The 27,988-nt window shown below is 60.8% G+C and overlaps 4 protein-coding genes across 7 annotated transcripts; 2 read left to right on the top strand and 2 right to left on the bottom strand.

Annotated features, from left to right (window-relative positions):
• Positions 1–596: 596 nt before the first annotated feature.
• LOC124958942 (interferon-induced transmembrane protein 1-like) lies at positions 597–1,769 on the top strand. The gene is made up of 2 exons (XM_047517549.1): positions 597–938; positions 1,439–1,769. Exons 1-2 carry the CDS (start codon positions 690–692, stop codon positions 1,589–1,591), a joined length of 402 nt encoding a protein of 133 aa, XP_047373505.1. The 5' UTR covers positions 597–689; the 3' UTR covers positions 1,592–1,769.
• A 576-nt stretch (positions 1,770–2,345) lies between these two features.
• Positions 2,346–10,948, top strand: Ifitm5 (interferon induced transmembrane protein 5). 2 transcript variants are annotated; one of them, XM_047519675.1, is made up of 6 exons: positions 2,346–4,291; positions 5,177–5,533; positions 5,750–5,888; positions 6,591–9,108; positions 9,239–9,533; positions 10,484–10,948. In XM_047519675.1, exons 5-6 carry the CDS (start codon positions 9,342–9,344, stop codon positions 10,694–10,696), a joined length of 405 nt encoding a protein of 134 aa, XP_047375631.1. In that variant the 5' UTR covers positions 2,346–4,291; positions 5,177–5,533; positions 5,750–5,888; positions 6,591–9,108; positions 9,239–9,341; the 3' UTR covers positions 10,697–10,948. The 2 variants fall into 2 exon arrangements, with proteins under 2 accessions (XP_047375631.1, XP_047375630.1); XM_047519674.1 differs by having other exon boundaries at positions 6,591–9,533.
• A 2,054-nt stretch (positions 10,949–13,002) lies between these two features.
• Pgghg (protein-glucosylgalactosylhydroxylysine glucosidase) lies at positions 13,003–18,908 on the bottom strand. Its single transcript, XM_047519582.1, has 15 exons — positions 18,845–18,908; positions 18,592–18,694; positions 18,143–18,423; positions 17,536–17,746; positions 17,022–17,457; positions 16,103–16,222; positions 15,780–15,911; positions 15,514–15,625; positions 15,357–15,429; positions 15,133–15,269; positions 14,913–15,046; positions 14,723–14,818; positions 14,435–14,532; positions 14,158–14,369; positions 13,003–14,079 (listed from the first exon to the last, which is right to left on the bottom strand). The coding sequence occupies exons 3-15, from the start codon at positions 18,399–18,401 to the stop codon at positions 14,024–14,026; spliced, it is 2,076 nt and encodes a 691-aa protein (XP_047375538.1). The 5' UTR covers positions 18,402–18,423; positions 18,592–18,694; positions 18,845–18,908; the 3' UTR covers positions 13,003–14,023.
• Positions 18,909–20,763: 1,855 nt separating this feature from the next.
• On the bottom strand, positions 20,764–27,329 carry Nlrp6 (NLR family pyrin domain containing 6). 3 transcript variants are annotated; one of them, XM_047515879.1, is made up of 8 exons: positions 26,952–27,329; positions 26,043–26,323; positions 25,792–25,830; positions 23,842–25,570; positions 22,969–23,061; positions 22,122–22,292; positions 21,881–22,048; positions 20,764–21,449 (listed from the first exon to the last, which is right to left on the bottom strand). In XM_047515879.1, the coding sequence occupies exons 1-8, from the start codon at positions 26,978–26,980 to the stop codon at positions 21,311–21,313; spliced, it is 2,649 nt and encodes an 882-aa protein (XP_047371835.1). In that variant the 5' UTR covers positions 26,981–27,329; the 3' UTR covers positions 20,764–21,310. The 3 variants fall into 3 exon arrangements, with proteins under 3 accessions (XP_047371835.1, XP_047371837.1, XP_047371836.1); XM_047515881.1 differs by lacking the exon at positions 26,952–27,329 and adding an exon at positions 26,640–26,746; XM_047515880.1 differs by lacking the exon at positions 21,881–22,048.
• Between the last annotated feature and the right edge of the window lie 659 nt (positions 27,330–27,988).

The following is a 27,988-nucleotide window of genomic DNA, read 5'->3' as shown; positions in this document are numbered from 1 at the left end:
ATGGCCAGGAGCAGAATGGTACAAGGGCAGCTAAAACCAGTGCCTGGAAGGGACAGGAGTTGCTCCTGTGAACCCCGTTATTCATCGGTTTCCTACCCACTGCCATGTTGGAAATCGGACTTCTGTGACATTGTACACTGAACACTAGAGAGGTAACTTGGCAAATGCTTGGTCATCAACTTTCTACAGCAAGCCCTGCGCTGAGGCTGACAGTGTGTGCCAGGTCCTTCCTCACGTTCTGGAAGCCCAGTGTGTTAGTGTGCTACCTTGTCCTCTCCTTCAGAACTTCAGTCCAAGAACATGGCTGTGACAGCAAGATGGACCACCACAGTGGTGGACCTGGGGGTGAGGGGCTGTGGGGGCTGGCTGGGCCCAGAACGTGCACAAGGAGCTCCTCCTGCTGTTGGCAGGGCTGGGAGACTCCCAGGCTGGGAAAAGCCCCCAGGAGGGGTCAGCTGAGAGGTCCTGGTCTGGGTTTCTGGACAGGAGGCCCCGCCCACCCGATCCTCCCTCCCACTCTTCCCTAGAGTAATTTGATCCTAGTTTTAGTTCCACCCCTCAATATTTGGCAAATTCCCAGCTCGCAACAGCCAGGAAAAGGAAACTTCTGGGAAACCGAAAGTACTGCAGAAGGGGTGGGCAGGCCAACCACCCTCCAGCCACCCCACCGCTGGGCTCCCGTGAGCAGCATGAACCAGTCTTCCCACTCCATCCTGATGTACCCCAGTGCCGGGCGCCCCACACACTATGAGAAGCTCCAGGAGGAGCATGAGGTGGCCGTGCTGGGGGTCCCGCACGGCCCGGCTCCTGTGACAACCACCGTGATCAACATGCCCAGCGAGATCTCGGTGCCCGACCATGTGGTCTGGTCCCTGTTCAACACGCTCTTCATGAACTTCTGCTGCCTGGGCTTCATAGCCTTCGCCTACTCCATAAAGGTGTGTGTGCTGAGGGGCGCTGGGGCGGTGGGAGGGGCCAGGTCGGGAGGTGCTGGGAGGTGAAGCTGCACCTCACCTGGGGGTGCGCGTGGGGGGGTGCTGCGCATCGCCCCCTGTGACTGGCGAGCGTCGCCCCGTGTGTGCCCTCCTCTTTGTGGGTAAGTGGGGGCCGCTGGGGGATCTCCCAGGGCAGGCACAGGAGGGAGCAGCCTGGGGACCCTGGGGTCACTCGTCCCCGTCCCAACCCAGAGGACTTCTCCCTACTGCCCGATGGCAGCAATACCCCTGCACACTGCAGAGTGTGGCGCCCCACGCTGTCTCAGGCAAAGCACAGGGGACCCAGGGTAACACTGCCCAAGCTGGGGTGAGCAGCCAGCGCGGGGGCGTCCTGCACGGTCTGAGCGTGTGACAGGGGAGGGCAGCGAGGACCCTGGGGGACTGGGCAGCGGCACCTGGCTCTCCACTGACCGCTCAGGGCCCTCTCCATCTCGTCTCCCCAGTCTAGGGACAGGAAGATGGTGGGTGACATCACTGGGGCCCAGGCCTTCGCCTCCACTGCCAAGTGCCTGAACATCTGGGCCCTGATCTTCAACATCCTTCTGACCATCGGCTCCATCGTTGTTTTCATCATTTTCTTGTTGTCGGTCTTCTAGGCCATTTCACAGATGAAGAATCTTGAGGGCTTCTAGTCTGGCCATGTCCCTGACCCTCCCGAGCTGGCCCTGCACCTGGCCTGAGGCCTGCCCCCTGCACCCACACCACCTGAAGCATTTATACTCACACATCTGTCCACAGTGGGAGTCAATAAAGTGCATTTCCATTCTCTTCAAATCTGCTTCAATCCTCCCTACCCGACCCCGCGTCTACGCTAACTGCCCTCCTGTGATCCTGCTTCATTAGGAGAAGTCCTTCTCTGTCGCTTTCTTAAATAAGACGTGCTTGCCGTGCTTGCCGTGCTTGCCTCGGCAGTTGTCTGGTTCCGTCTTCGACTGGGGAACAAGGACCCCATCCCACCAGACCTGTATCACTGTCCTGGGCCTCCACTGCTGAATCCTCTCATGAAGGTGGAGTTTGGGGAGACCTGACCCCGCTGCACCTCCTGACTGCAGGCCAGACACGCAGTGGCGCATGTTGCTGGCCCTGGGGTGCCTTCCGGGCCAGGGACGGAACTCTGGAGCTAGTGGCTGAAGTGGGGCTTTCCTGGGCTGGCGGGGGGTGGGGTCAGTGCACTTGCCAGCCACCTCCCGGCAGAGCCACACAGCCTTGTATGCATCCTCTGATCCCCGTCACCTGGTCATCTCAGGTGTGAATCCGGCCACTGGATGACCTTGGTCTTACAGGACGAGCCTGGTGCCCCTGCTCAGGGATGGTGAGGTGCCCCTGTGGCCAGCTGCCGTTCCAGGTCAGCCTGAAGGGTCAGGTGTCCTTCCCTGATTACAGGAGGGCACGTCCTGGACTCTTGCTGGGAGCTACGGTCCTGGAGGCTGCGTGGGGTCCCGGCTCTGGCACCCGAGCTGCAGTGACCCTGCTGCATCCACTGCACCAGGGCTCTGGGTCTCAGGCCCTGGGCCTCCCCCGGGTGTCCAGTTCTGATCAGGTATTGTCTCCCTTGGGCCACCCCTGGGGCTGCAGTGGGAAGAGATGGCCTCGGGCAGGAGCTGAAGTGCAGAATAACCTGAGGCACAGCCCAGAGTGTTGGAGGCCTGCGACACCAGGCCCTGACTTGACTGACAGCTCACCAGCACATCCCCACAGTGGCTCTGGGCACCCTGGCTCACCACGTTCCTGAGGTCCACCTCATGCTCCGGGGGCTTGCCCAGCATTGCACAGGTACCTTATTTCTGAGAGCAAGACTTTTCCCTTAATCCCACACTTAGTGGCCACTTCCACCAGCCCTCCTCAGGACCTGGGACCCCGCTCTGCCTCCTTCACCTACTGCTAGGACTTTGCCATGTCCAGGCCTCCAAGTACCTTGAATCCTGGGCCACATCTCCCCCACACACAGGCTGCCTGGGGCCTGCATCCAGTTCTGTCCACGGGGAGGTTGCCCTGCCAGTGTCCTCAAGCTGCCCTGACTGGGCTGGAGAGAGGCTTCTCCCCTGTCCAGCTGCCCCTCACTGAGCTCTGCCTCTCCATCGTCTGTCCCAAATGCATCCTCTGCAGCCCCAAGGGTCAGCAGAGGGACAGGCGCTGGGAAGCAGCGCAGGACACAGGGGTCAGGACCAGCCTTCTGCTCCTTCCAGGATGTGCTGCTTCTGTCCCCACCTGCAGGGTTGCTGTCCCATGGGTGCTGCCGCCTGCAGGTTCTGGCACGGTCCTGCTCCTGGTGGGCAGTTCTGCTGAGAAGCCAGGGCTTTTCATGGTGACAAAGGGAAGACGCACTGCTGCCTCAGCTCCTCCCACATGGCCCTTGAAAGGTCCCACACTAACTCACACTTTGTCACACACCAAAGGACCTTGCTCATCCCCCTCCAACTGCACTCAGGGGTCCTCAGAGCCAGCTGCTTTGCTGGCTCCTTCTTGCCACAGGGTAATGTTGCCAGGTTAAAGGGCTGGCAATGGCTAAGGTGCACCTGGGTCACAGCACCTCAAGCTATCCCAGCAGCCCTCAGAGCGGTTGCCTGCACGTCCCTGTAGCTGGGTGGCCCTGCCATGCGGGGCCCCATGGAGGCTGTACTCTGTATTTGTGCTTGCCTGACTCCATTTTGTCTCCATTGTCTTCGAGTCAGAGTTCTCAGTGTCCAGCATCACTATACCCTCTGTGGCCATGTTTATCATTAGAGATGACAAGGGAAAGGCCTTGAGGTGGTGGCCAGGGCGATGCTCCCCACAGCACACCCTGGGCCTTCACTCAACCTCAGACACTGCCCTGTGACGGGGAGGACAAGAGACGCTGCCACGCCATGCAGCTCTTCCTGCACCCTTCTGCTCCGTCCACAGGTCTAAGACCTCCCTAATAAATGTTCTACCCTCCATCTCCCTGGAGTTTGCATTTCATGGAAAGCCAACGGGAAGGACCTCACAGTTCGTGCTGGTCAGAGTTGTGGTCATGGGAGTGAGTTGGGAGCCTCTGCTGTGCCCTGGATAGTGAGGGATGAGTGGCTCCAACAGGATCCAGCACCAGGGCCACACTGCGTGTCCTCCGCCACAGCAGCCCTGAGGCCCCACAGTGATGTCACAGGACAGACACGTCTTCCCAGAGGCTCCGAGGAGGTCCCAGACGGATGGGACCCGGGTTCCCACACGCATAACGGAAAAGAACTCCAGCTGCTGCCAGCCAGCGCCCAGCTGGGTTCCTTCAGGAAAGTCCGGAGACCCTCAGGGAGGATGGGGCGTGTCCAGAGGGGAGGTGGGTAGGTGCCAACCCTGAGCGAGGGCCAGCGCCCAGCTGGGTTCCTTCAGGAAAGTCCGGAGACCCTCAGGGAGGATGGGGCATGTCCAGAGGGGAGGTGGGTAGGTGCCAACCCTGAGCGAGGGCCAGCGCCCAGCTGGGCTGGAGGCGCCCCCAGGTGAGCAACAGGGCTGGGCACCTGTCTCCCGTGCTGCCTCACTGCCCGAGCGTTACCAGGACGTGGTCCGGGACATGCTGCTCTGGAGTGCAGCTGCCTCAGTGGCTCATGGGCCCTCTTCTGAGACTCAGCATCGATGGCTTCAGCACTGAATTCCTACCCCGGGGTCACCGCCCTCACCCACCCCAAGGGTCAGAGCCAGCTCCCTTAGCACATGTCAACCAGAGCAAAGAACAGCACATGCCTTTAATCAGAGTTTTGCCTGACCCAGGGGTCCGCCCAGGGCCGTGGAGGCCCAGCATACTGCTTTCCAGCGCCGAGGAAGGGAGTGCAGAGGTTTTGGCCATTCCTTACTCACTGGTGGGGCAGGCTAGCCTGCAGGCTGGGGCCATGCAGGCCGGGAGTGCTCTCCTGCACTGCAAGCCAGGGGTGCTCTGCAGACCCTCCCCACAGGACTGAGAGGAGGGAGCGGCCAGCTGCCTCACCATGCCCTCAGGGACCTGGGTGTACAGGGGCTGTGGACTCCTGCTGCCGTTGGCCTGGACTGTGGACACTCCCAGGTCTGGGAGAAGCGGGCGGGTCCCCCACAGCCCTAACACGGAGGGGTCAGCAGAGGCAGGTCCTGATTTGGGTTCCTGGACAGGAAGCACCCTGGCCTGGGCCTCTCCTGACACCCTGCCCTGGTGAAACCCCCACTTCCTAATTTCTTTCCCCATCTTCTTTCCTCAGACAATTGACAAACACAAGGAAGCAGAAACCTCTGAGGAAGCAGAACTGAAGGGTACATGGGAGGAGGCTGCTGAGGAGGGGCCAGACCCGAGTAGGACCACCCCCAGCGTCTGGGCCTCAGCCACCAAAGGGCTTCGGTGGCAGCGAGAACCACACTCCTGAGCTCCCTCCTCTGCAGTATCAGCCTTCTCTGAATGAAGAACCAGACGCGTCAGGAGCCTGGCTCGGCTCCCCCATGCCCACTGGGGTCAGTGTCAGCAGGCAGCACATCCCACCTGACTCTCACCTGGTCCCTGCTCAACACCATCTTCCTGGACTTCTGCTGCCTGCTTCATAGCCTTCGCTTCCTCCATAAAGGTGTGTGTGCTGAGGGGCGCTGGGGCGGTGGGAGGGGCCGGGGTCGGACGTGCTGCGAGGTGAAGCTGCACCTCACCTGGGGTGAGCAGCCAGCGTGGGGGCGTCCTGCACAGTCTGAGCGTGTGAAAGGGGAGGGCAGCGAGGACCCTGGGGGACTGGGCAGCGGCACCTGGCTCCCCCCTGACCGCTCAGGGCCCTCTCCATCTGGTCTCCCAGTCTAGGGACAGGAAGATGGTGGGTGACTTCACCGGGTCCCAGACTTACGCCTCCACTGTGAAGAAACTGAACCTCAGGCCACGGTCATCAGCGTCATTGGGACCATCCTCGTGCTGATGTTCGTTAGACCAGAATACAGGTGTGCAGGTGTGGCTCAATGACGGGTGCCAGGCTACGCGTGCACTCGGGGTTCCATCCTCAGCACCAAAGTAAACGAGGGACACTTGAAATGCTTTTCATATTTGAGGCAAGGTCACGTTTCCATGCTTGCCATGTCCCCCACCCTCCCGAGCTGGCCCTGCGCCTGGCCTGAGGCCTGCCCCCTGCACCCGCACCATCTGAAGCTTTCACACTCGCACGTCTGTCCACAGTGGGAGTCAGTGCAGTGCGTTGTCCCCGAGTGTGCTGTGATCCCGCCTGGGGAGGGGCTGGGGCAGTCCCAGCCTGTGCAGAATCTGAACCCCACTCCCTCTGCGGTAGCATCATGTCCCCAGTTCTGCAGGCTTCTGGCCTCCTGCTGTGGGTGCTCAGTGCTAGGTGGCACGGGGCTTTCCCCATATTTGATGTCTCAACTGGATGGGCAGAGCCTGAACTTCCCATGGCCCAGCCCCCAGGAAGGCTGCAGGGGACAGAAGTCAGGAGTCCATAGCCCAGAGGTGGGGGGCAGCAGCCCAGGGTCCTTGGCCTTCAGGGAAGAACAAAGTTCTGACCAGCCACACCCACGACGGGGTTTGTGTCTGGGCCTGGAGTGGTGGCCTTAGGGGCGCCCCTGGGCTAACCTGGCCCTCCACCCCCTGCTGCAGTGAGCCCTGAATCGCCTGCCACCTCTTCTCCTGCACAGCCTGACCAAGCTGGGCCTCAACCTCCCGTCCCAGGAGCGCTCGGATTCCGGGGACACGTGGCAGGCCACAAGACTGGACCTGAGGAACCAGGGTGCAGCAGGGCCACATTCTCAGCCCCCGTACCCCTTCTTCCCCACAGTGTGGGACACATCTCCCAGGCTGCTGCCTCACTGGGGCGACCCGCACTTGCCAGCCTCCTGGGGCCTGTGGAGGGGATTTGCCTTTGCCCATGGTGGGGTCCGTCCTGAGCCCCAGGAAAGGTACACAGGATGGGAAAGCCACAATTGATCTGCTGCTGTGGGAAGGCCAGGGACACCCCGTTCACCAAGACCAGGGAAGGGAGGGCCCTGAGGGTCTCTGCCAGCCGCCTGCAGCTGGGGCGTGCACTCGGGAGGGGGCAGGAGACCCAGGGGGACGGCAGTCATCTCACTCTGCATCTCGGCAGGCAGAGAGCTCTTGGGCGTTCACAAAGACTGCGTCCCTGGGGGAAACAGGCCTGTGCAGGAGGACACTGCCTAGTCCCCACCAGCTCAGGAGCAGTGGTGGGAGGCAGGGCCCAGGGTGATGCTCCCTGCAGCAGACCTGGGCCTTCACTCAGCTTCAGACGCTGCCCCGTGACAGGGCAGGACAAGGGACGCTGCCACGCCATGGCCATGGGCACACTCTCACGCCTGAGTCCTTCCCCACAGACCATGTGGACATCACTTGGGCACTGGACCCAAGAACAGGGGACTTCAGGGGCACCAGGCACCAGTGGACACAGGAGCGGGTCAGGATCTCGACACCCAGAGCATTGTCATGGCTCCTTGTCCATGGGGGTGTGGGGGCACCAAGGGCTCAGCAGTGTCTAGATCCAAAGTCCACTCACCGTGGGCCCCAGGCCACGGGCCCTCCCAGCAGGCACTCTCCATTCCCCAAATGTGTGACTGGAACAGAAACAACGGGGGTTGACAGAAGCCATGCTGGGTCAGTGGCTGGCTGGGCAAGAGCCATTGTAGTGTGGTCAGCCAGGTGAAAGGGCCTGGGTTGCTCCCTGCTGGCTATGCAACCATGAAGAGTGGAGCCAGGCACAGAGCCTCCTGGGTCCGGGCGCTGGCCCCATCCGTCCTCCGATCCCTCTCGGGTCTGGTCCTGCAGGAGGGAAGGCTCTGGCAGAGGGGAGCGGATGGCTGCAGACCCACTTCTGGGACTCCAGGTGTAGCTGAGTGCCAGGTGGGGCGTCTCGGGTCTGGGTGTGGGAGCTACATGTACACTGCAGGCTTTTCTTGAGTTCTGCAGTGCACATCCACTCAGCTTCCTGATTGAGGCTCTCTCTCCTGCTGCCATTGTTGATGCCGCCTGAGGTCTTTCCCTCCCAGGCCATATCCTGCTTCCAGTGTGTGACCACGTAGAGTGATCTCCTGGATGCCCTACTGTAGACGTCTCTAGTGGGTTGTCCCTTGCCCAGAGCTTCTCGGTGGTCAGCTCTTCCTGCATCCTTCTGCTCCTTCCACAGGACTCAGATTTCCCTAATAAGTATTCCAGTAATCTCCCTGGAGTTTGCATTTCATGGAAAGCGAATGGGAAGGACCTCACAGTTTGTTGCTGGTCAGAGTTGTGGTCATGGGAGTGAGTTGGGAGCCTTTGCTATGCTCTGGGCAGTGATGGATGGGTTGCTCCTACAGGATCACCATGGCCTCTGGGTGCTCCAGCTGAGCAGCAGGGAGCCCCCAGAGAAGAAGTGGGCATCTTGGTCTCTGGGGGTCCCAGTGGGGGTGTGGCCACAGGGTTTGGTTAGGAGACAGAGGGGCAGGGATAAGCTTTTGGTCTGAGCAGCTGGTCGGGCTTTGGGGAAGGCAGACAGAACAGGTGTCAGGGGGAATTCAGAGGCTTCCTGCTGAAGAGTTAGGTTGGGGCAAGGTGGTCCCTGAGCACACTTGGCCACGTGAGCCTGGAGCTGGGAAAGAGTCACTCCCAGCACACACATGTGGGTCACTGGCCCCAGGGACATTTGTAGCCTGAGGCTGGAGAGCACTCCCAAGGGGAGGACAGCAGGAGGAAGCCCTGAGCCCTCAAGGGACAACCCCACCCACTAGCACTTCAGGACCACAGAGGGCAGGCGACTGAGAAGGGCCTGTCCACCTGGGAGGCAGAGGATGGCTGGGGGCACACCTACCCAGGACTCTTGGAAGGCGAGGGAAGCTCCCTGTAGCCTGGGCAGCACTGCTGGGGTGTGTCCGGTCCCTGGGGGCTGCCTCACTGTCCCTCTCCCCTGGTGTTTCTCCTCAGATCTCATCTCTGACAGGTGCATCTGGTCCCCACCCCCACCTACCTCACAGAGCAGTGGGGGGTGTGGAGCCTGAGTCCTGGGGCAGGAGGGGTCAGCAGCCTTTGCTGGGAGGAGGAGGCTTGGTCCATGCCTGGAGGGCTCTGGCCCTTGCCTTTGGCTGAGGCAGCAGGGCACCCGCAGTCTGGCTGGATCTGGAAGGTAGTGGATAGCCACTGCCCCTCAGCCGTCTGACCTGGGGTCTCCTTGGGGTAGGTGGCCAGATACCAGGGGGGCTCTGGTGGGTGGTCTGTCAGAGTCCTAGGGTGAGGGTGGGGACACTGGGGCAGAAGGGCCTCCGCCTTGCTCCCAGACTCAGGCTGTAATTTGGGCTATATTTAGCAGGCAGAGCTGGTGGGCAGGGAGGGTGGCCAGGGCTATAAGCAGACCTGGTGCCCACCCTGGAAGTGCGAGTCCCAGCAAGGGAGAGACGGCGCTGGAACCCATGGACACGTCCTACCCCCGTGAGAGCCCCCGGGCCTCCACTCCCCGCAAGGTCGATGGTGCTGCCCACACGGCTCTGGCACTGGGGTCACCAAGTCCCCCGCCTCGCGACTACTTGATATGGTCAGTCTTCAGCACACTCTACCTGAACCTCTGCTGCCTAGGCTTCCTGGCACTGGTGCACTCCATCAAGGTGGGTAGGGAAAGTTGTGGGAAGGGGCTGTGGGGAGAGGTCAGGGGCTGGGGCTGGGGGGAGGGGTCAGGGGCTGTGGGGAGCGTTCAGGGGCTTGGGGATGTGGGGAGAGTTCAGGGGCTTGGGGATGTGGGGAGAGTTCAGGGGCTGGGGATGGGGGGAGAGTTCAGGGGCTGGGCTGGGGGGAGAGTTCAGGGGCTGGGGGATGTGGGGAGTGTTCAGGGGCTGGGGATGTGGGGAGCGTTCAGGGGCTGGGGATGTGGGGAGCGTTCAGGGGCTGGGGATGTGGGGAGAGGTCAGGGGCTTGGGGATGTGGGGAGCGTTCAGGGGCTGGGGATGTGGGGAGCGTTCAGGGGCTGGGGATGTGGGGAGAGTTCAGGGGCTGGGGATGTGGGGAGAGTTCAGGGGCTGGGGATGTGGGGAGAGTTCAGGGGATGGGGATGTCATGAGAGTTCAGGGGCTGGGGATGTGGGGAGCGTTCAGGGGCTGGGGATGTGGGGAGCGTTCAGGGGCTGGGGATGTGGGGAGCGTTCAGGGGCTGGGGATGTGGGGAGAGTTCAGGGGCTGGGGGATGTGGGGAGCGTTCAGGGGCTGGGGATGTGGGGAGAGTTCAGGGTCTTAGCTCTCCAGAGGACTCCCTACCTGCAGAGGGATCTTGGGAGCTGACAATGACCAGAGATGGCCACTGGGTCCATGTCTTGGACACAAGGAGCCAGGCACCCCTTGCAGCACCCATGGGGTGGGGGCCATCATGACCAAGGCCCACCAAGAACCAAGCAGCATGTCACGCTGGGGACAGTGGAGGAAGAGGGTTCAGCCAGGGAGCGTCCCCTCAGGCCACACCCCTCCACCCAGATTCTGGGTGCGGTGTGGACCCTCCAGGTGTTCTGAGTGCACCTGGCAGCCAGCCTCAGGGCACCTGTTGATCTGTATCTGCGGCTGCTCTGCAGGCTCGAGACCAGAAGGTGGCTGGCGATCTGGAGGCAGCGCGGAGGTACGGTTCCAGAGCCAAGTGCTACAACATCCTGGCTGCCATGTGGACATTGGTGCCCCCGCTGCTGCTTCTGGGGCTGGTGGTGACCGGTGCCCTGCACCTCTCCCGCCTGGCCAAGAACTCCGCAGCCTTCTTCAGCACCAAGTTCCATGATGCAGACTATGACTGACAGGCTGGATCCTGACCCTGTCCTGCCCGAGGACGCCAACCCCTGGAGTCCCGGAGCTGGATGCCAGCTCTTACAGGGCCTTGAGCCCTGCCCTACCCTGACCCCGGAGGCCCCTGGCCCAACCTGGCTACCCAGAGCTGACCATTAAGATCCCAAGGAACTGGCCCATCCCTGAGGGTCCCCAACTCCTACCTCTGACCCTTTCCTCTCACTCGCCAGGCTCAACCTCTGTCCACAATTAAAAGTGCCAGGTCCCTGACATGCCTCCAGGGCCTCCTTCCTGGCTTCAGTGGGGGAGGGAGCTGTGTGGGGACCCCCCCCCAAGGCTCACCCTTTCTTACCCTGCTCTGCTCAACTGTTCCCAACTGTCTCCCTTCACTTTGCCACGGGGCATCCTGCGGCTTCTGGGGAGGTGCCCGAGTGTTTTAGCATGAAGTTGGGAACACAGGCCTCTGATCCCAGCTGCCTGTGGTTTGGTGGCCTGTGTTCAGAAAGGGGCCCCGCCCGGATGTGTTCTGCCCCTCCTGGTCTGTCCCTGTGACTTGTGTGCCCCTTCAAATCTCAGTGATCTCAGTGTGGTGGTGGGCTCCCTCCCCCCGGTCACCCTCTTGCTGGGTGGGGCTGGACACTGCATTCCACCACCCATGCACGTACACACCACATGGAGGCAAGGCCACGTCTTCCCTCCCTCCTTCCCTCTTGCCTCTACATGTCTGTGCAGAAGCAGTCAGGGAGGAAGTGGGTGTGGGAACCCTGTCTGAGCCTGTGCTGGGGACACATTCCTGTACCCTCTTACCTCCCTGTGTACCACACGGCGCACACACACACACACACACACACACACACACACACAGAGCAAAACTGGCAGGGCCTAGCACTTGGGAGGGGGATGCACACACTCAGGCACAGGCGGAGGCTGAGGTGAGGCCCTGCTGCCTCCCTGTGGCCTGGACAGTGAAAGGCTGAACTAATTGCAGAGGTCTTAACCAGGAGGAAGCTCAGGGGTTCAAACACCCCACTCAGGGTCCCTTCCCTCCCCCTGTGAAGACCCCTTTGCCAGTCAGCTCTTCCAGGGATAGGGGTGGGGTCCTTTGTCTATTGCTGTATGTGGAGACCCCACACAGTCACCACCCTATGACATGCCTGAGACCCTTGCTGAAGATAGGGTATGTGACCTGTGCTGGACACACCTGCCCATGCTGGGCCCTGGAGCAATTCCCACAGGGGATCTGGGTCAAGGGAAGTGTGTGACCGCTGCTTGACCCAGAATGGAGACAGTATGCTGACCCTAGTCCCAGGTTTGGTTCAAGATGAAGAGGCTGGGAGCAGCAGCCAGCCTGTGTGTTGCTGGGAGCATACCCCCAAAATGATCTCTCAAACAATGGGGAGACTGTCTGGCCTGTGGCCAAGCACTGACAGTGTGGCCAAGTCACCTGGAGAAATGTCACAGTAGCCCTCTCTGCCCAGGCTCATCTTGGCTGCAGGTTGGTGGATCCTGGCCAGGCACGCTGGCACACATACTGTCACCCGTGACCCCACCACATGCACAGAGGTGACTGTACATGTATGGCACGTAGACACAGCAAGTACCAGGCCACCTCCACCCTATGGGTGCAAGGCCACCTGCCATCCCATTCTGATGTCTATGCCCAATCCTGACTCTGAGGCTGCAAAAATGAATGTCCACTCCCATTGGAACAGTGCCCGGCCCACAGCAGACAGAAGGTGCCCACAGGCCTCGGCAGATCTGCCTTATAGCTCAGCCATAGTGTTTACAGGGCCTGAAGTGAGAAGTCTGTAGGCACCCTTGGTTTCAGGCCATGCACTGGCCTGCATGTGGTCTGCGACGTGACCCTCAACCCTGCCCGCCTTGCTCCCAAGCTCCAGTAAGCATGCTGCTTGCTCACTGCAGCCACTGGAGGCATGGCGTCATGGATCCTGCCCTCTGCATTCCAGTTACTATTAGGGTGGCTGTGAAACCCTCCTTTCAGATCTCCTGGGTGTGGAGGCAGGTGGCCCGGCCTGAATGGCTGAGCACAGGAGACAGGAAGACAGGCCCTGGAAGGTGCAGACGCTTGGATTCCCAGCTCTAGAGCTGCCTGAAGCCCAGGACCCTCCCCTGCATGTGTGGAGTGCTCTGCCTGCTGGGTACTGGGTACTGGGAGAAGGTCTCTCCACTGAGACCAGGGGTGTGGCAGGACACAGCAAAGGAGGTGGGGCAGTCATGAGGGCACCCCTGCCCTGAGTGTCCAAGCTGTTGTGCCCGCCACCAGGTGAAATGGAAAAGTGACACCACACAACCCCACTTTCAGAAGAAGTGTGCAGGCCTTTATAAGAGCAAATCTCTTCCCAGCACTGACTTGGACTCTGCAGGTGGCTTGGTGCAGGGTCTGGACCTCACCATTATCCTGGTTCCAGATGCCATCTCACCTGTTCTGGGGAAGCCACTGGTGACCCACCCCAGGGCTGGCTGAGGTCTCAGGAGCTGCTCCAGGAAAAGCCTCCGTCTTTGAACAGCCTGCCTATCGCAGCCAGGCCTGGGACTGTGACCCTGAACCCAAATGCACTTGCACTAGCTCCTCTGGTGGCCAGTGGGGAATTTGAGGGTCTTGCTCCGACACCCCCACCCCCGGCTTGTCCTCCAGCAATGGCACTCCCTTCCCTCTTCTTAGGCCACGTGGTTGAGAACAGGCTGCCCACCTCACCCTATAGTGCCAGAGGCCATCTGACCTGCAGTCAAGGAGTTGGAGATGACGCCCGTGTGCAGGCCTGCTCCAGCCCTGCCTGACCTCAGCTGCACTACAGGAAAAGCTCTCTTCTGGCAACTCTGCAGTGGCGGAGGCCCTTCCTCCCTGTGGCAGTGCCCCCATCCCTGCTGCCTGCTTCCTCATGAGAGCTGACAGTCACTCCCCTAAAGGCCCTGTGACCGAGTCTAAGGGAGTCAGTGTGGACACTCAGGCCCTGGCTGCAGGGGCCCTGGAAAGTGCCTGGGGAGCAAGATGGGGCACTGAGAGACGGGGTGTCGGGGTCAGACCAACGGGCAGATGAGGTGTGGGGAAACTGCTGCAGTCCAGGCTGGGGAGGGGCTCAGGCCAGGCCGACAGCCTGGGACTGGGGGAGAGTGGGGTGAGGGACACGGGGCAGCAGGTGAAAAGTGGGGCTCAGGAGACATCTCTGAAGCCAGTTTCCCTGGTCACTCAGGGGCAGGGCTCCAGGGTGAGGGCCTGGGGGGCGGAGAGCTCTGGGGTGTCCCAGAGGCTCGGCAGCATGGGTCTAATGTCTTCGAAAATTCTCCCAGGAAATTCTCGGAGTCAGTGCTTCAGGCAGCTATGGGAGTGACCTTTGTATTCGGCCAGCCGAGAGGGGAAAGGAGGCCTTGTGTCCTGCAGGTAGGGAGGGGTGTCCTGTGGGTGACGGCACACACTGGGCGCCCTGGTCTCATCTCTCAGACCCTCACCTACCTGGCAGCAGAGGGAGCCGAACCTGTGAGGGCCACAGCTCGGCCTCCAGCAGGGGGGCCCAGCGTTCCACCTGGGCAGTGACCTCAACTGTCACACAGTCCTCAGAGATGGCAAAGTTGAGCTTGTTCCCCTGGTAGGAGATGCCAGAGACGCACACTCCGGAGACCCCCGCCGGACACAGGGGGTCAAAGGTCATACCTGTCCTGGTGACCCTGCAGGGAGAGCTGTGTGAGAAGGTGGGGGTAGGGGGCTACCCTCTGGGCCACTCTGCACTCACCTGAGGCCTGTGCATCCAAAGAGCACTGCCTGCAGGAAGCCCCCCATGCCTGTCAGGAAGTTCACTGCGCCAGACCCGTCTGCATTCTCTGTCCACACCTGCAGGGCAGGAGCTGTCGGTGCCAAGGCCCCCAGGGCACTGGCCCTCCTGGGGCTGCCATCCCAAGGTCAGGCAGGAATTGCCAGGGCCATGATCCCGAGGTGACCCAGAGGCTGGGCTGTACCTCCCCCCACGGCCACTGGGAGCAGAGTGGTCAGTGACAGGGTCCTGAGCCAGGGCCAGGCTAACCTTGAAGGGCTCAGTTACACTGGTAAAGCTCTTGTCCAGAAGGCTTCGTGCCCTTGATGGGTCCTTCAGCTCCATCCAGCCCACTGCAAACATGCTCTAGGGTCAGAGTTCAGAGTTCAGTGGGGTGAGAACCATTGTATGAAGAGAAAGACTGAGGCCAGCGGGGTGGGGCCACCCCCAGGCTTCTCACCCAGGTCATGGCTGGGCCCCAGGGGGATGTCGCAGCCTCGTAAATCTCCAGGTTCTTTCTGCGGACATCAGGATTCAGGGGGAAGGGGACTGGGTACCCCAGGAGCACGACATCAGCCTGCTTCACCTCCTCTCCTGGGGAAGGTGTTGGGGCATGTCAGGGTAATGCACGCGTCTTGGACCAGGGAGAAGGCCCTTGACAGAACTCAGTGTCCACTCACCAGGCTCATACCCATCAAACTCAGGGTGGAAGTTCCGCTCCGGGTCAAAGGGCACCTTGATCTTATCAGCCACCACCAGCCACTGGTTAGGGACAGGCAGACCCAGGTCCTGGGCCAGATCAGCTGCAAAGTGCAGGCTGTAGAGAGGGGACAGGCAGGAGCCTCAGTGCTTCTGGCTGGCCTTGCTTGCTGGGGTGGGGCTGGGGCAGGGTCTAGAGTCTGACCTGGTCTGGACCAGGACATTGGTGTACGTGGAGTTGTTGACTCCTGAATGGTACTCATCAGGCGGAATGACTCCTGGGCACACAAGTCAGACAGGGCTCAGTTCAGGCGGCCCCCAGCAGCCCCTCCTCCTGGCCATGCCCCCAGGGACCTCCTCACCTCTCAGGTGGTACTGCTTCTCCTTGGGGCTCCACTCTACACGGCTACACCAGAACTCAGCCACAGCACTGACCACATCCCAGCCACCAGACTCCCGGAAAAGTTGCAGGTCCTGGGGGTCAAGGGTCCTGTGTGTGCTGAGTGCCTACTTGTCCAGTGTCCAGAAAGGAAGACCTGGCTTCCCAAATCCCCTCTTTTGACAGCTTCCCAGGACTGTCCCCCATCAGCAGGCCTAGGGGACATGGTTGGTGGCGGGGACACCTCACCTGGGTGGTGTAGTAGTATAGCTGGAAAGCCAACAGGACAGCCCCATTGATGTGGATCTCCTGAACCCCATAAATGTCCTCAGGGCAGACCTCCAAGCCTGAGCCTGCACTCTCCCAAGCAAACTTGGCTCCCTGTGGGGGAGAGAGCAGATGAAAAAGCTCCAGTCTTTACCCCATGGGACCTTGTGGAGGGGCAAAGAGAGGAGCAGGTGGGGCTCTGGAGCCCACTGCATGCTCCCGCCACAGGCCAGGAGGCTCTTGCCCAGTTTTTGCTGTGGTGGACCTGGGTGGGGTACCATGGGGTAGTGCCCAGGCTCCCTCACCTGGTAGCACAGGTTCCGGGCATTCTCAAGGGCCCCACTCAGTGTCCTGATGCGGTACTCCAGGATGGCCCTGGCAGCCTCTGGGTGGAACATCAGGATATTTGGGAATATCCAGAGATCCTGAGAACAGTCTTTGTTCTGGAACTAGAAGGGCTCACACCTTCTCCCTCCCCTACTGCCACAGCCTGCCCTGGCCGGGCCTCCAGCCAGTGCACAGCAAGCAAGCAGGGCAATTGGTGCGACCTCCCTGCCTCTTGGAGGCCTGCTGCCTCCTTCCAGGTTCTTCCTGATGCCCACCCAGATCTACCAGCCCCTCCCCAGCCCACCACGTCCCCTCCCCAGCCAGCAGGTGGGTTGCCCAGGCCCAAATCTGGGCACAGGCCACTACAGGAGGCCTCCCTAGCCTCATCCATAAAATGAGTCAGAGCTGATTTAGGAGGCACCCTGAGGTGGGAGCACCTGAGCAATACCCTCCATGCCTCCTCACCCAGAGGCCAACAAGTCTCCCCACGTCTGTGTCCTCAGCCTTTCTTGGCCCCACTCCTCGCCCTCCTCCACCCGGCTCCACCACTTGGCAGCTTGGGGTCTCCCCAGAAGCTGCCTCTGTGTCACTCCCCTGATTAAATGTCCTGGTTTCCTTAGCCTCGGGTAAACTCCAGGCCCAGGGCCTTGCTGCATACTGTGCTGCTGCTCCTTCCACCAGCGAAGCCCCTGCTGCACGTGCCACAGGCCCTGCCACATGCACCTTCTGCTGCTCTTGCTTGTCACTGTCCAACAGACTCCTACATCTGCTGAGGCACCACCTCCTCCAGGAAGCCTTCCCACCTGCACAGCCCCTGTGCTTCCCCATCACAACCCCAATCCCAGGAAGGGCAGAGGAAGTGCTTCCCATGACACGGTGGTGCTGGATGATGTGTACCTGGTCCCAGAAGACATGGCCCCAGTAGCACTCCTCCTGGCTCCCGTTGGAGAGGCCCCCGGGGCTGAGGCCATGACAGACGTACCCTACAGCCCCGGGTGGGGGCAGGGCACTGAGCAGGTAGTAGAGGGAGCCACGAAGGGCCTGGCGCAGGGGCAGCGGTCCCACCACGTCCACGCCGCAGCCTGCCCACAGCTGGGCCCAGGACTGTGCATGGGCTGGGTACAGAGTGCCCCTGGCCTGCAGCTGCAGGGCCTCCTGGAGGTGGGCCTGGGCCTCTGCCTGGCTGCTGCCCACTACAGTTAGGAACTCCCAGGTCCTGTCCTCCTCGCCTTCCCCCAGGGTCAGCGTCGGGGGCACTGGTGTCCACAGCATGTGCACCTCCTGTTGCGGCCCCCCAGGTTGCTCAGGGGTGAGTGTGTGGCCACACAGGTACCTGAAAGAGAGCAGCCATCTTAGGGGCAGCTCCCTCTTTGAGCTGCCCAGCTGGGACAGCTGCCCAGCCCCTCCTCACCGGACTCCCTGGAAGTCAGGCCCCAGTTGCAAGTCCAGGTCTGGGCTTTCTGGGGAGAAGGATGAACGCAGCAGCACTGTGATGGGCCAGCTCCCTGCAGCCAAGCGTGCAATGGACACACTGAAGGCCAGAACGTGGGGCAGTGTGCGGTGGGCGTAGATTCGCTGGCAAGCCTTGAAGTTGGAGCTCTCCAGGGTGTGCAGAAAGGATCCTGGGGAGGGAAGGGAGCTTCAGTCACCGGACAGGGTTTGAGAGGGAAGACAGGGCCCCCCAGGCAGGCTGCAAAGCTGTGGCCTCCCAGCGCCACAGACCACACCGCACTTGGCCCTCCCTGGGCTGGCAGTGGTGTCCCTCAGACCTCTGGTAGCTTCTTCCCACAGTGGGATGGATGCTGCCTCCAAGACTCACTGCTCTGTCTAGGAAGCCATGGCTGCACAGGACCCAGGTTCCTGCCCAGGACCCAGGAGACCCACCCAGAGGGAGGGAAAGGGGAGAAGCGGAGACGGGGCCTCTTTTCCTTTGAGACTTCCTGCTCAAAGTGAGGTGAAGCTGGCAGGGGCTGTGCTCCACAGCGGCCGGCCGGGAGGAGCCAGGATGGTGCAGCTACCTGTGTTGGTGTCCAGGGCAAAGGTCTCGGCCATCTGCTCTCCTGGCCCTGGGGGTGCCTCCAGCTTGACGTTGAGCGGGCTGGGCAGACTTGCTCGGTGTGTGCCACTCCCAGCCCCATTGTACACGCCACTCACATGCAGGGTGTCATGATACACGCGTGTGCCCAGGTATGCATTGGTCACAGTGGCCAAGAACCGGGGATCGCTGGGCAGAGACCGGGCAGTAAATGTGGTCGGGTCTTCCCGGGTTTCCGCCATAGAACACTAATTAGCGGGTGACCTGCGGAAGCGGGTGAGGAGGCCGTGACTGGCTGGGCTTCCTTCCTCAGACTGTAAACCCTGAAGTCCTCTCAGAACTTGGCTGACGCCCCAGATATGGCAGGATCTAGGGGCCACCCGGGAAAACACTCCACTATGGACCTCCGGTCGCCAAACCGTCCCCTCGAACCTGCATTAGAGCCGATCCTAACCCTGGCGGGTCTCTGGGCCGGCTTCCCAAGCTGCACGGTCCACAAAGCGGTCCCGACCCCACCTTCCAGAGCCCGGAAGCCCTGAGGGTGGAATTTTAAGCTCAGCCCCGGGGACCAGCCCGTCCGGGAGCGGAGGGTCGAAGGCGGCGGCTGGCGGAGCTGGGACGGGAGCGGGCGGCGCGCAGGAGCCCAGCGGCTGGGGAGGGCAGGTGGCTACTCTCAGAGACTCACCGCAGCCCTAGCTCGGCCCCCGGATCTGCGTCCCCCGGCTCCCCAGGTCGGGGAAGGCGAGCCGCACCACTGCCACGTGACCAGGAAAGCCCCTTGCCCCGCCCCCAGGCCGCCCACGGGGCGGGGCAGCTGGCCGCCGACCGCTTTGGCCTGAGGCCCCTCTTCCTCGCTGCGGCTGTGTCTTCCAGACCGCTGCGAGCCTGGTGGTCCCTTGCCGTGGCCAACCAGGGATCTGAGTGGGGAGTCGAGCCTTGACCCCCAAGGTGTCCGCTCTGCAAGGATGGATTGGGGCACCTGCGTGGGCTCTGGATGCGATTCCTTCCCCTTCTCCAGATGCCTCCCTTGCTTGGAGACCCCTCCTTCGGCTCTCTCAGCTTGCGCACTTTGGTCTGCCTCTTTCCACTTGCCCGTGGGAGCTCTGAGTACAGCCCTGGGCCTGTCCGTCCTGTGGCTCAGGCTCCCTGGCCTGACTTACATGACTGTGTCTGTCCACCTGCCCAGATTCAGCAGTTCCTGAAACCTGCTCCACCGCCACCTTGGCCCCCAGCACAGGTGACAGCATTGCTGCCTGTCCAGCTGCTCCAGGCGGAAGCCTTGGCTCACCTTGTCCCTCTGTCACCATACCTCACATCCAATGGGGACATGTCTTCCCGTGTCCTTCCTAGGTTTGCTGGATTAGCTGCTTCTGGGGCTTCTGGTGCTGACACAGAGCAACAGCCACCAGGACCTTCTGGGCCATGCTATGCCTGCTTAGAGGCCTGCAGTGGGGCCCACCCGGGCCCATTCGGAGCCCCCACAACCCTGCCTTGGCTCCCTGATCCATCTCCTGCGCCACAGCAGCCAGCTGGCTCCACTGCTTCTGGAATTTCTGAGCATGCCTCAGGGCCTGGGGCACTTTCTCTCAAGAGCTCCCTCCTCTTCCTCCTACAGTGCCCAGTGCTCAGTGAGACTCCCTAAGACTCTTGCTCCCTCCCCCAGCGCCTCGCTGTCCTGACTTGCCCCCACAGCATGTATCTGTACGTTTATTTATTGAGTTATGTGTTCATGTATCGCATACCTTCTTTTTTTCTGGCATTGGAGATTGAACTCAGGGGTACTGTACCACTGAGCCACATCCCCAGACCTTTTTTAAAAAGTTGGGACAGATGCTTACTAAGTTGCCCAGGCTGGGGAGGAGGAATCCCAAGGATGTGTGGTGAAGGGCACATCTCAAGGGCTGTCCAATACCAGGCAAGGGCCTGTGTCTGTTTGGGCTGTCCACTTGCCGGTCCAGGGCCCCTCTGCTCAGAAGAGTTACCCAGAGTCTGAGAACCTCACACTTGCCTCAGCCTCCCATGTTGCTGGCATGACTGGCGTGTGCCCGTGTGCCTGGCTAACAGTGTCTACTGTATCATGTTGGTGAATCGTCTGAGTTTCCTGAACTCTGCACTCACGTATCATGCATTTCCTGGGTCTTGTTGTATGGCATGCTTATTTATTGTCTGTCTGTCTGCCTAGAATGCCAGCTCCCGGGGGCAGGGGTTTTGTCTGCGTTGTGGAATGAAGGAATGGATTTATAAAGCGATTATGGAGGGGATTTCCCCTGGGAAGTGAAGGGGCAGATTCCAGGGTGCCCCTCACTTGGACGGAGACCTCAAGAGCTGGCAGAGCCTTGCTGTGCTGAGCAGAGAAGACTCAAAGTTTCTGGGAACGTCCACTATTGGCACTGGCTGGCAAGGCCAGGTTGTGCTTCCAAGTTTTCTGAAGTCAAGCCGCCCACTGAGCCTGTTTCCTCCGAGGTGAGTGTGGCCTAAACTGCCCTCCTGTGCAGGTGAGCTGGAAGAAAGACTCAACACATATGGGGTCCTGGCCAAGAACAGCAGAAACCAGAGCAAGTGCGTCTGAAGGAGAGTTTATTGCCATGATGGCACCATCGGGGCTCCCATCCTGAGCCAGGCATTGGCTCCATCTCCACCTTCCCATAGATCTCGGGCAGCTAGTGGACACCTCTGGGCTCAGATCACACTACTTCAGGGATGGCTTCACTCCTAATGCCAAGACCCAAGTTTCCAAGGAGGGCTCCACCACTTTCTGCCTACGGGGCCAGAGTTGTGGGGGTTGAGGCTCCACCGCAGGTAGGGGCCAGGTCAGAGAAACGGTCACTCTGCCAACACACTGGGCACTCAATTAACAGGGGCCTCATCAGCATCACTGTTGCAGGGGCATCTGCAAGGGGCCCAGGAAAGGACAGTGGCAGTGGCTGTGGGGCTGGGGGAGGAGGAATGTGAGGGGCTTGTCCCAGGCCTGACCAGGACCAGACCCCTGTGTCTGGGCCTCCCACTTGCCTGTCCAGGCCCTCTCTGATCAGAAGAGTTGCTGGAGTCTGAGGGCAGTACCCTCCTGCCTTTGGGACTGAGATGACCTCTCCAGACCTCTCCACAGGGGCTCTGACCACAGGGCACTCTGCCCTGCTCTGGCCTCAGGACCTCAGAGGACACTATTAAATCCCCTGGGAGGCTTGGGGGCACTGTCCAGCTCCGGGTGTAGGATGACCAGATCTGGCTTTGCTGTCTTCACAGCCTGCAGCTCCTGCTTCGCCTGCTCACTCAGCTCCACAGAGGCTAGACTGCAGCCACATGCAGGGGACAGAGGGTATGGGTCAGCTGACAGAGAAAGCCCAGGGCTGGGGTGACAATACTGGGGCACAGTGGGGGTGGGGTGATGAAGGGGCTGCTGGCCTAGGCTGTGCCAAAGGCCCAAGTGACAGAAGATGTCAGTCAGGGGCTTTGTTAGAGGCTTGGGACTTCAGGGGAGTAAAAGGGTATCAGAATCACTGGTCATAGGATGTGGATATTTGGTCAACAGAGTGGTCAGGGACAGGGCTGAGGCCAGGGCTTCAGAGTCTGGGCTCCAGGTTGGGCTCCCAGATCTGTGTGTGAGCCTGGACTCTTGGGAGTTATCTGAAGAGGCTCCTCTTGAAGGTCAGGGAGTCCCGGCATCCACCCACCCTGGGGTTACCAGGCTCTGTCCCCACACTCTGTCCTACCCTGATTCTACCTGAGGGTCTGCAAGCTGCATCCTGGGTGCTGCAGGACTGCACACATGTAGGTCACTAAGGGGTCAGGCAGCTGGCAGCCACTGAGATCCAGGGTGGTCAGGGCAGGGCTCTGACGGAGCATGCCCACCAGGTACTGGAGTGCTCCCAGGAGGCCAGAGAGCTGCACCCTGGGAGGAGGGCAGACTCAGGAGCTGTTGGGAAGGGGTCCCATCCCTCTGTCCCTCCCAGGCCAGGCCTCACCTGAGTGTCTGCACGCGGCACTGGGGCCAGGCCAGGCCTTCGATCAGCATACGCAGGCCCACCTCGCTGAGCCTGTTGTGCAGGAGGCCCAGCTCTGTCAGGGCTGGGGCGACCCTCAGGGCCTCAGAGAGGTCTTGGCAGACGGTATCGGGGAGTTTGCAGTGGGACAACCTGTAGTCAAGAAGCTTGTGGATCTGTGTGCAAGCCCCCCGGCCACTTCTCCACCCCAACCACACAAACTAAGGTGGGCCAGACCCCACCAGCTGGCCAAATGTGGGCACCCTTTTGGTTCCTTATGAGGATTTCCAGATTGCTGAACCTGGCCCTCCACCCAGTGAACCACTCGACCATGTTGCCACGGATGCACAACTGTCCCATCTCACCACACCTGGCAGCAGGCATTCCTGCCCCTTTCCCACAGTAGTTGGAAAACTATCTCATTCTAAGTACTGTTCATGCCTCACAAAGTCTCACACCAATCCTCCAAGGTAGAGGCCACTGGCTGCATTTCACAGGGAGGAAGCAGAAGCCCAGGTAGACTGACTTGTCCAAGGGCACACAGAGGCCAGGACTCATAGGCAGCCTGACCTCAGAGCGGGCACTTGATGCCTTCCTCTAGAAGGATGGCCCAGGAGTCTCCAATAGCACCCAGCAGCCTCCTTTGGAAAGAAGTACCTTGCCATCCTCTCTGCCCCCAGAGGCCCCTCTAATTTCCACCAGCACTACAGCTTTCCCACTAGCACCTCACTTTCTAATGGGGTCCCTGTCAGCTCCCTGCCTTCCCCATACTCCTGTCTCTGGACAGGGCATCCTGCCCCCTGGGAGGGGCTGGGGCATGGTTACTCACGTCAGGCTGCTTAGGCCACACTGTTTGCCAGTCATGGCCTCACAAAGTGGACGCAGTGGGGAGCCCAGGAGTTGTTTCGTGGAGGCTCGAGAACTGCAAGAAGAGAGGAAGGTGAGGCCCACTGCCCCCCTTCAGGGCCTCCTAGACAGGGCCTCTTCTTCTCTGCAGTCCCCAGGTCTTGGTGCTGCCTTGGCCATCACCTCATGTTGAGCCAGGACCCCTGTCAGGACCCCTTCACCCCTGCACCCACTGAACCTAGGGTGAAACCCAGGGGCCTGCAGGTCCCTAGGCCCAGCCATGTCCATGTCCTAACATTCATCCTCTGAAAGATGTTGAGCACCCAGGACAGGTGCTGAGTGGAGCTAAATTCAAAGTAACTCTTGCACAAGTTTTGTCGAGGAGGAGCTGGGATTCTGGTTTAAGAAACAGGCATGGAGAATGTCATGGCATAGAGTGGTCATCAGGGCACTTCTTGGGCCAGCGGAATCCCAGGCCAGCTGAAGGAGTGAGGGCAGGCTTTAAGGACAGGCAGAAAGCAGAGTGTTGAGGGGCAGGGACAGCAGGTGCCCGGTTCAGAGGGCATGGTGTACTATAGAACTTGTTGAGAAAGCATAACAGGAGGAGCTAGACCAGAGCTGTGTGGCAGAGGGCTAGAACATGGTGAGGACACCCTAGTGAAGAAGATGGGCACTGGGCCGCTGCCTTGCAAACAAAAGCAGCCCTAAGGCCCTCCCTGCAATTTGGGGGAACAGGCCTCAGGTATGGATGTGCTCCCTTAGCCCAGATGGGCACAGGTACACAGGCATACCCTGCATACATGCTTCATGCACACCAGGGCCTGCCAAGGGGGGCAGTCCTACCCTGGAGACTCACCCCTGCAGCCGCTTCACCAGGCTTTTCTTCTTTTTCTTCTCTTGTGCAGCCACCAGTCCAATGCTGACCAGTCGCAATGCCTGTCCAGCTGGGCAGCATCGCACACAGTAGCTCAGAACCTCCAGGTCCATTCGACTCAGGCGCACTCGCTCCAGGGCCAGCTCTGGGAGACTGTGAAGGGCCCGGCGCACAAAAGCATCCTCCTGTGTCTCATACAGGCAGTACAACAGCTCCAGGGGCATGTAGGGCTCCTCTGCCTCCTCCTCCTCTGTTTCCTCTGCATCCTCTGATCCTTTGCCCCCCTCCATCCTCTCTGGTGCAGTCTTGGGGCAGCCCTGTCCCTGCACCCACCTCAGGACATCCTCCTTCACATGCTCTGAGACCACACAGCCAAAGTAATGCTCGATGTCCCGCATCCGCTCTGCGCTCAGCAGCCCAAAGAGGAAGCGGGTGGTGAGCACCAGGTGTCCACTTAGCTCTGTGTCTGTGCGCAGGAGGGACTGGACGCTACCTGTTGGTGCACCGGGAGCTCCCTCCTCAAGCATATAGGACAGTGCGGCAAAGAACTCCTGGAAACTCTGGTCAATGAATTGGTAGATGACCTCAGTCTCCAGCACGCCTGGCAACTCCTTCTTGCTGAGAAATAGTGTCTGCACTTTGGAACCCCGAAGCTCCAGTCTCTCTAGGTCCTTTTCAGTAAACTGCGCTTTACGCTGGAGGACGCCCTCACGGGCCAGAAGGCACAGCTTGCGCAGCTCTCTCTGCACCCAAGGACCGTCGGCACCAGCGGAGCTCAGCACGCTGGCGATGAAAAGAAGGTACACAGAAGTGGTGGTCTTGGAGGTGCGCGACAGGTCCTGACCCAGCTCGAGCTGCTGGCGCAGCACGGTGCACACGATCCAACACACGAAGGGCACAAAACACAAGCCATACAGCGTCTCATTCTCTTTCACGAAGCGATAGGCGCGCTCCGCCCTCCACTCGTCCTGGAAGAACTTGTAGAAGTACTTCTTCTTGTCCTTGTCGGAGAAACCTCGCACCTCTGCGCACTGTGGTGAACACAGACCGCCCCGCAGCCTCCCAGAGGCGGCAGCGCGCGTGGTCACCAGCAGGCGGGCAGAGGGCAGCAGCGCTTTGCTCAGCAGCCCGCCCAGCACCCGCGCGCCGCTAGCGGCCTCAAAGGGGTCTGTGCAGGGTGCAGCCTCCGGGGTCACCGGTGCCGGCAGCTCGTCTGCGCCGTCAAGGATGAAGAGCAGCCGCTGAGGCTGCGCAAGAATTTGTCTCACGGGTGCACCGCGGTCGGGGCACTGGTCTAGGATCAGGTCAGCCAAGCTGCGTGTGCCCGACCGCTCCAGCAGCTCGCGGCATGGCATGAAGAAGGCAAAGTCCACTTGGCCTTGGTACAACTTGCCTACCGCCCAGTCATACAGGATTTTCTTGGCTGCCATGGTCTTGCCAATGCCTGCCGGACCCTGCAGTACTACGGTCAGCGGCCGCCGGCCTTCCTCGTCGCGCCGGAACAGTCGGTTGAACGTGTGTGTGTCTGAGCGCCGTGCGCGCTCTGGCTCCGGCTCCTCCGCAGGCCCCAGCGCCTCCTCCTCCAGGGCGGCGGTCTCGGACGCGATGAGCAGCTTCGTGAAGCGCTTGTTGATTTTCACCGAGCGGGCATTCCTCTCCTTCACTTTGGCATGTTGCCTCAACACGTGCTCGCGGTACCTCTTCTTGTACTCTGGGAGAGCGGCAGGGAGCGGGGCAGGAGTGGGGCGGGCTTTCCAGCACCCTGGGGCCGGTGCCCTCGCTGGCAGTCAGGCCTCAGTTTCCTCCAGCGCGTCACGGCTCCCTCCCGCGCCAGCTTTTCCAGGGCCCGCAGTGGGAATACCCAAGCGACGGAGGGACGCTAGTGCTCTGAGCCCAAGACCCTTCCCAGTGTGCCTCCCGCAAAAGACCTACCGGACACAGAGAGCAGCGCTGAAGAGCTGGGACCGAGTCCTGGAAGGGAAGCCTGAAGTGAGTGCGGGATGCAGCAGGGGTCAAGGTCACCCTCTACATCGTCCAGGAACTAAGTCATAGGGCTTGCGAATTTGTGGGTAAAGCGCCAGGGATTTTTCGGGGAAGCTGGAAGGAGGGCGGCGGGCAGTGAAGCCCCTGAACCCGGGAGCGAGGTGGGCAGGGACCCTGGGTAACCCCCAACCAGAGCTCACGCTGCAGCCGCTGCGCCTTGAGCCGTGCGGCCACGTCACGCACGTCGGCTCTCTTCAGAGTCTTGCGAGCCACGTCCAGCGCTGGCTCTGGCCCATAAAAATGGGTCAGCTGCTCCGCTAGGTCCATGGCGTCGGCGCGCTCCAGCCTCCCCCAAGGGATGCTGCGCCCGTCCACCCGCGCGTCCCGCAGCTTGTGGCGGAAGCGCTTCAGCTGCTCCTGGCTCAGGTCCTCCAGCGCGGCCAGGAGTAGCTCACGGGCAGCTGCAGCACGGGGCTCCAAGCTAGAAGTGAGTGGGACTGATGTGTGCTGTCAGGTGACCCCCGCCCGCGCCCCCGCCGCACACGCTCTAGGGCTCCACAGTGGGCAGGGTTTCTATCTAGGGGCTCCTGGCTAACACATGTGGAGATCACGGGGGCAGAGGGTGAGCTCCAGACCCCCCTGCTCCCCTGGGGGAATCTTGGCATGCCGACGTCTGTGCTCCAACCTCCTCACTGGTGATGAGAATCCACATACTAGCCTTCCTACTCCACAGCCCCCTTCCAACTTCCTCCCTTCCACACACCCAGCCAGGCCAGGTGAAAGGCCAGAGTGTGTACCTGGGCTGTCCTCTGTCCTTTCTGTCCCTCTCTGGGTTGCTGGGGAAGGGCTGGCCTCAGCAGCAGCAGTTAGCTTGTTCCCAGACTGGGTCCCTGCATTCCTAGGGCTCGCTGCACACTCTGGGCCCTTGAGGCAGGGCTGAGCCTGGGGTGGGGAGCAGACCCTGTAGACCTCTGTGGCAATAAAGTCTCTAGAGCCCTGAGCCTGGGGTGCTGGAGGAAGGGCGTGGACAAAGGGAATCAGCATGGTGAGGCCCCAGCGGGCGGAGACCAGTCCTCTCCCAGGTGACCCCTCTGGGAACCAGCACTCACCTGGAGCAGAAGGCCCCTGCCTCCTCCATGGCAGCTTCTCCGTGGGTCTAGCACTCAGAGGCAGAATCAAGGACCAGGTAGGTGACCCCTACCCAGGGTGATCTCAAGCCAAGTCCTGGGGGTGGGGGGCTGTTCTGCTGTGTCCATTCCCCAGGTCTGGGCATCCCTGGGGCTCATCTGGCACTGAGGTGTCCATCTGACTGGCAGCTAAGCTCCTGAATGCAGGCTCTGTGGCACAGGCTGCACTTCACTCTTTAAGTGCGGTGCTTGATGACCTTTGATGTCCCGCTGCTCTGTTAACATTCCTTGCACAGGGCGTGTCGTCCAGCCACAGCTGTGAGCAGCTAACTGCAGAACCAGCCCAGCTGCATGGCAGAGGTGACTGGTTCAGAACCAGGCCTCCAGCTAAGGCTGCAGATGTGAATTCTGCAGGCAGGGGTGAGGAGGGGCGTCCAGGCGTCCACCTCAGGAACCTGAGAGGGAGGGAGGGCTGTGCGGGGGACCTTGGGGAAGGGCCGTTCTCTCCTGGGCATGAGGAGGTGCAGGACTAGGCCGTCTCTGCAGCTTCCCACACTGTCCGAGTGGGCTGATGAGAGGTTTGGAGGTGAGGTGTGCTTCGTGACCTCTGGACCACCAGTGACCTCTCAAATGTGGGGATCCACTAGCTGTGCAGAATGGGTGCATGTTGTGGGAATGTGTCTGTGGTGGGTCACATAGTGGTCCCCAAACAATCCCTAGGACATATGAGTGTCCCCTCATAGTCCAAAGGGACCTTGTAGACAGGATTAAATTCAGGATCCTGAGAGGGGAGTGTATCTTGGGTTACCCAAGAGGGACCCAGATGTGGTCTCAGTGTCATAAGATGGATGCAGAGGGTGATTTGACACAGAGGTGCTTTGAGACAACAGGAGCGGACTCGAGACGGAGGAAGGGGCCAGGAACCAAGGTCTCCAGGGAGAACCTCTCTGGAGCTGGCGCATATCCAGGGGTCTCCTCCCTGGAACTTCAGATAGAGCACGGGTGGAGCCAACACCTGG

This window comes from Sciurus carolinensis, chromosome 11 (assembly GCF_902686445.1).
Source record: "Sciurus carolinensis chromosome 11, mSciCar1.2, whole genome shotgun sequence".
In the NCBI taxonomy this organism is placed as follows: Eukaryota; Metazoa; Chordata; class Mammalia; order Rodentia; family Sciuridae; genus Sciurus; species Sciurus carolinensis.
Note: the sequence above shows the minus strand (reverse complement) of the source record. Positions and strands in the feature narration are given on the sequence as shown.

Bases quoted from the DNA above. Each gene is read 5' to 3' on its own strand.
- LOC124958942 (XM_047517549.1), top strand. From the start codon at position 690: ATGAACCAGTCTTCCCACTCCATCCTGATGTACCCCAGTGCCGGGCGC. The intron at 939-1,438 runs GTGTGTGTGCTG...TCGTCTCCCCAG, and splicing joins CCTTCGCCTACTCCATAAAG to TCTAGGGACAGGAAGATGGT.
- Ifitm5 (XM_047519675.1), top strand. From the start codon at position 9,342: ATGGACACGTCCTACCCCCGTGAGAGCCCCCGGGCCTCCACTCCCCGC. The intron at 9,534-10,483 runs GTGGGTAGGGAA...GCTGCTCTGCAG, and splicing joins CACTGGTGCACTCCATCAAG to GCTCGAGACCAGAAGGTGGC.
- Pgghg (XM_047519582.1), bottom strand. From the start codon at position 18,401: ATGGCGGAAACCCGGGAAGACCCGACCACATTTACTGCCCGGTCTCTG. The intron at 17,747-18,142 runs GTAGCTGCACCA...TTCCCTCCCCAG, and splicing joins TGCCCTGGACACCAACACAG to GATCCTTTCTGCACACCCTG. The intron at 14,533-14,722 runs GTTAGCCTGGCC...CCTGCCCTGCAG, and splicing joins GTGTAACTGAGCCCTTCAAG to GTGTGGACAGAGAATGCAGA.
- Nlrp6 (XM_047515879.1), bottom strand. From the start codon at position 26,980: ATGGAGGAGGCAGGGGCCTTCTGCTCCAG. The intron at 22,293-22,968 runs GTGAGTAACCAT...TCTTGACTACAG, and splicing joins TGTGGCCTAAGCAGCCTGAC to GTTGTCCCACTGCAAACTCC. The intron at 21,450-21,880 runs GTAGAATCAGGG...ATGTGGCTGCAG, and splicing joins TGCAGCTTGCAGACCCTCAG to TCTAGCCTCTGTGGAGCTGA.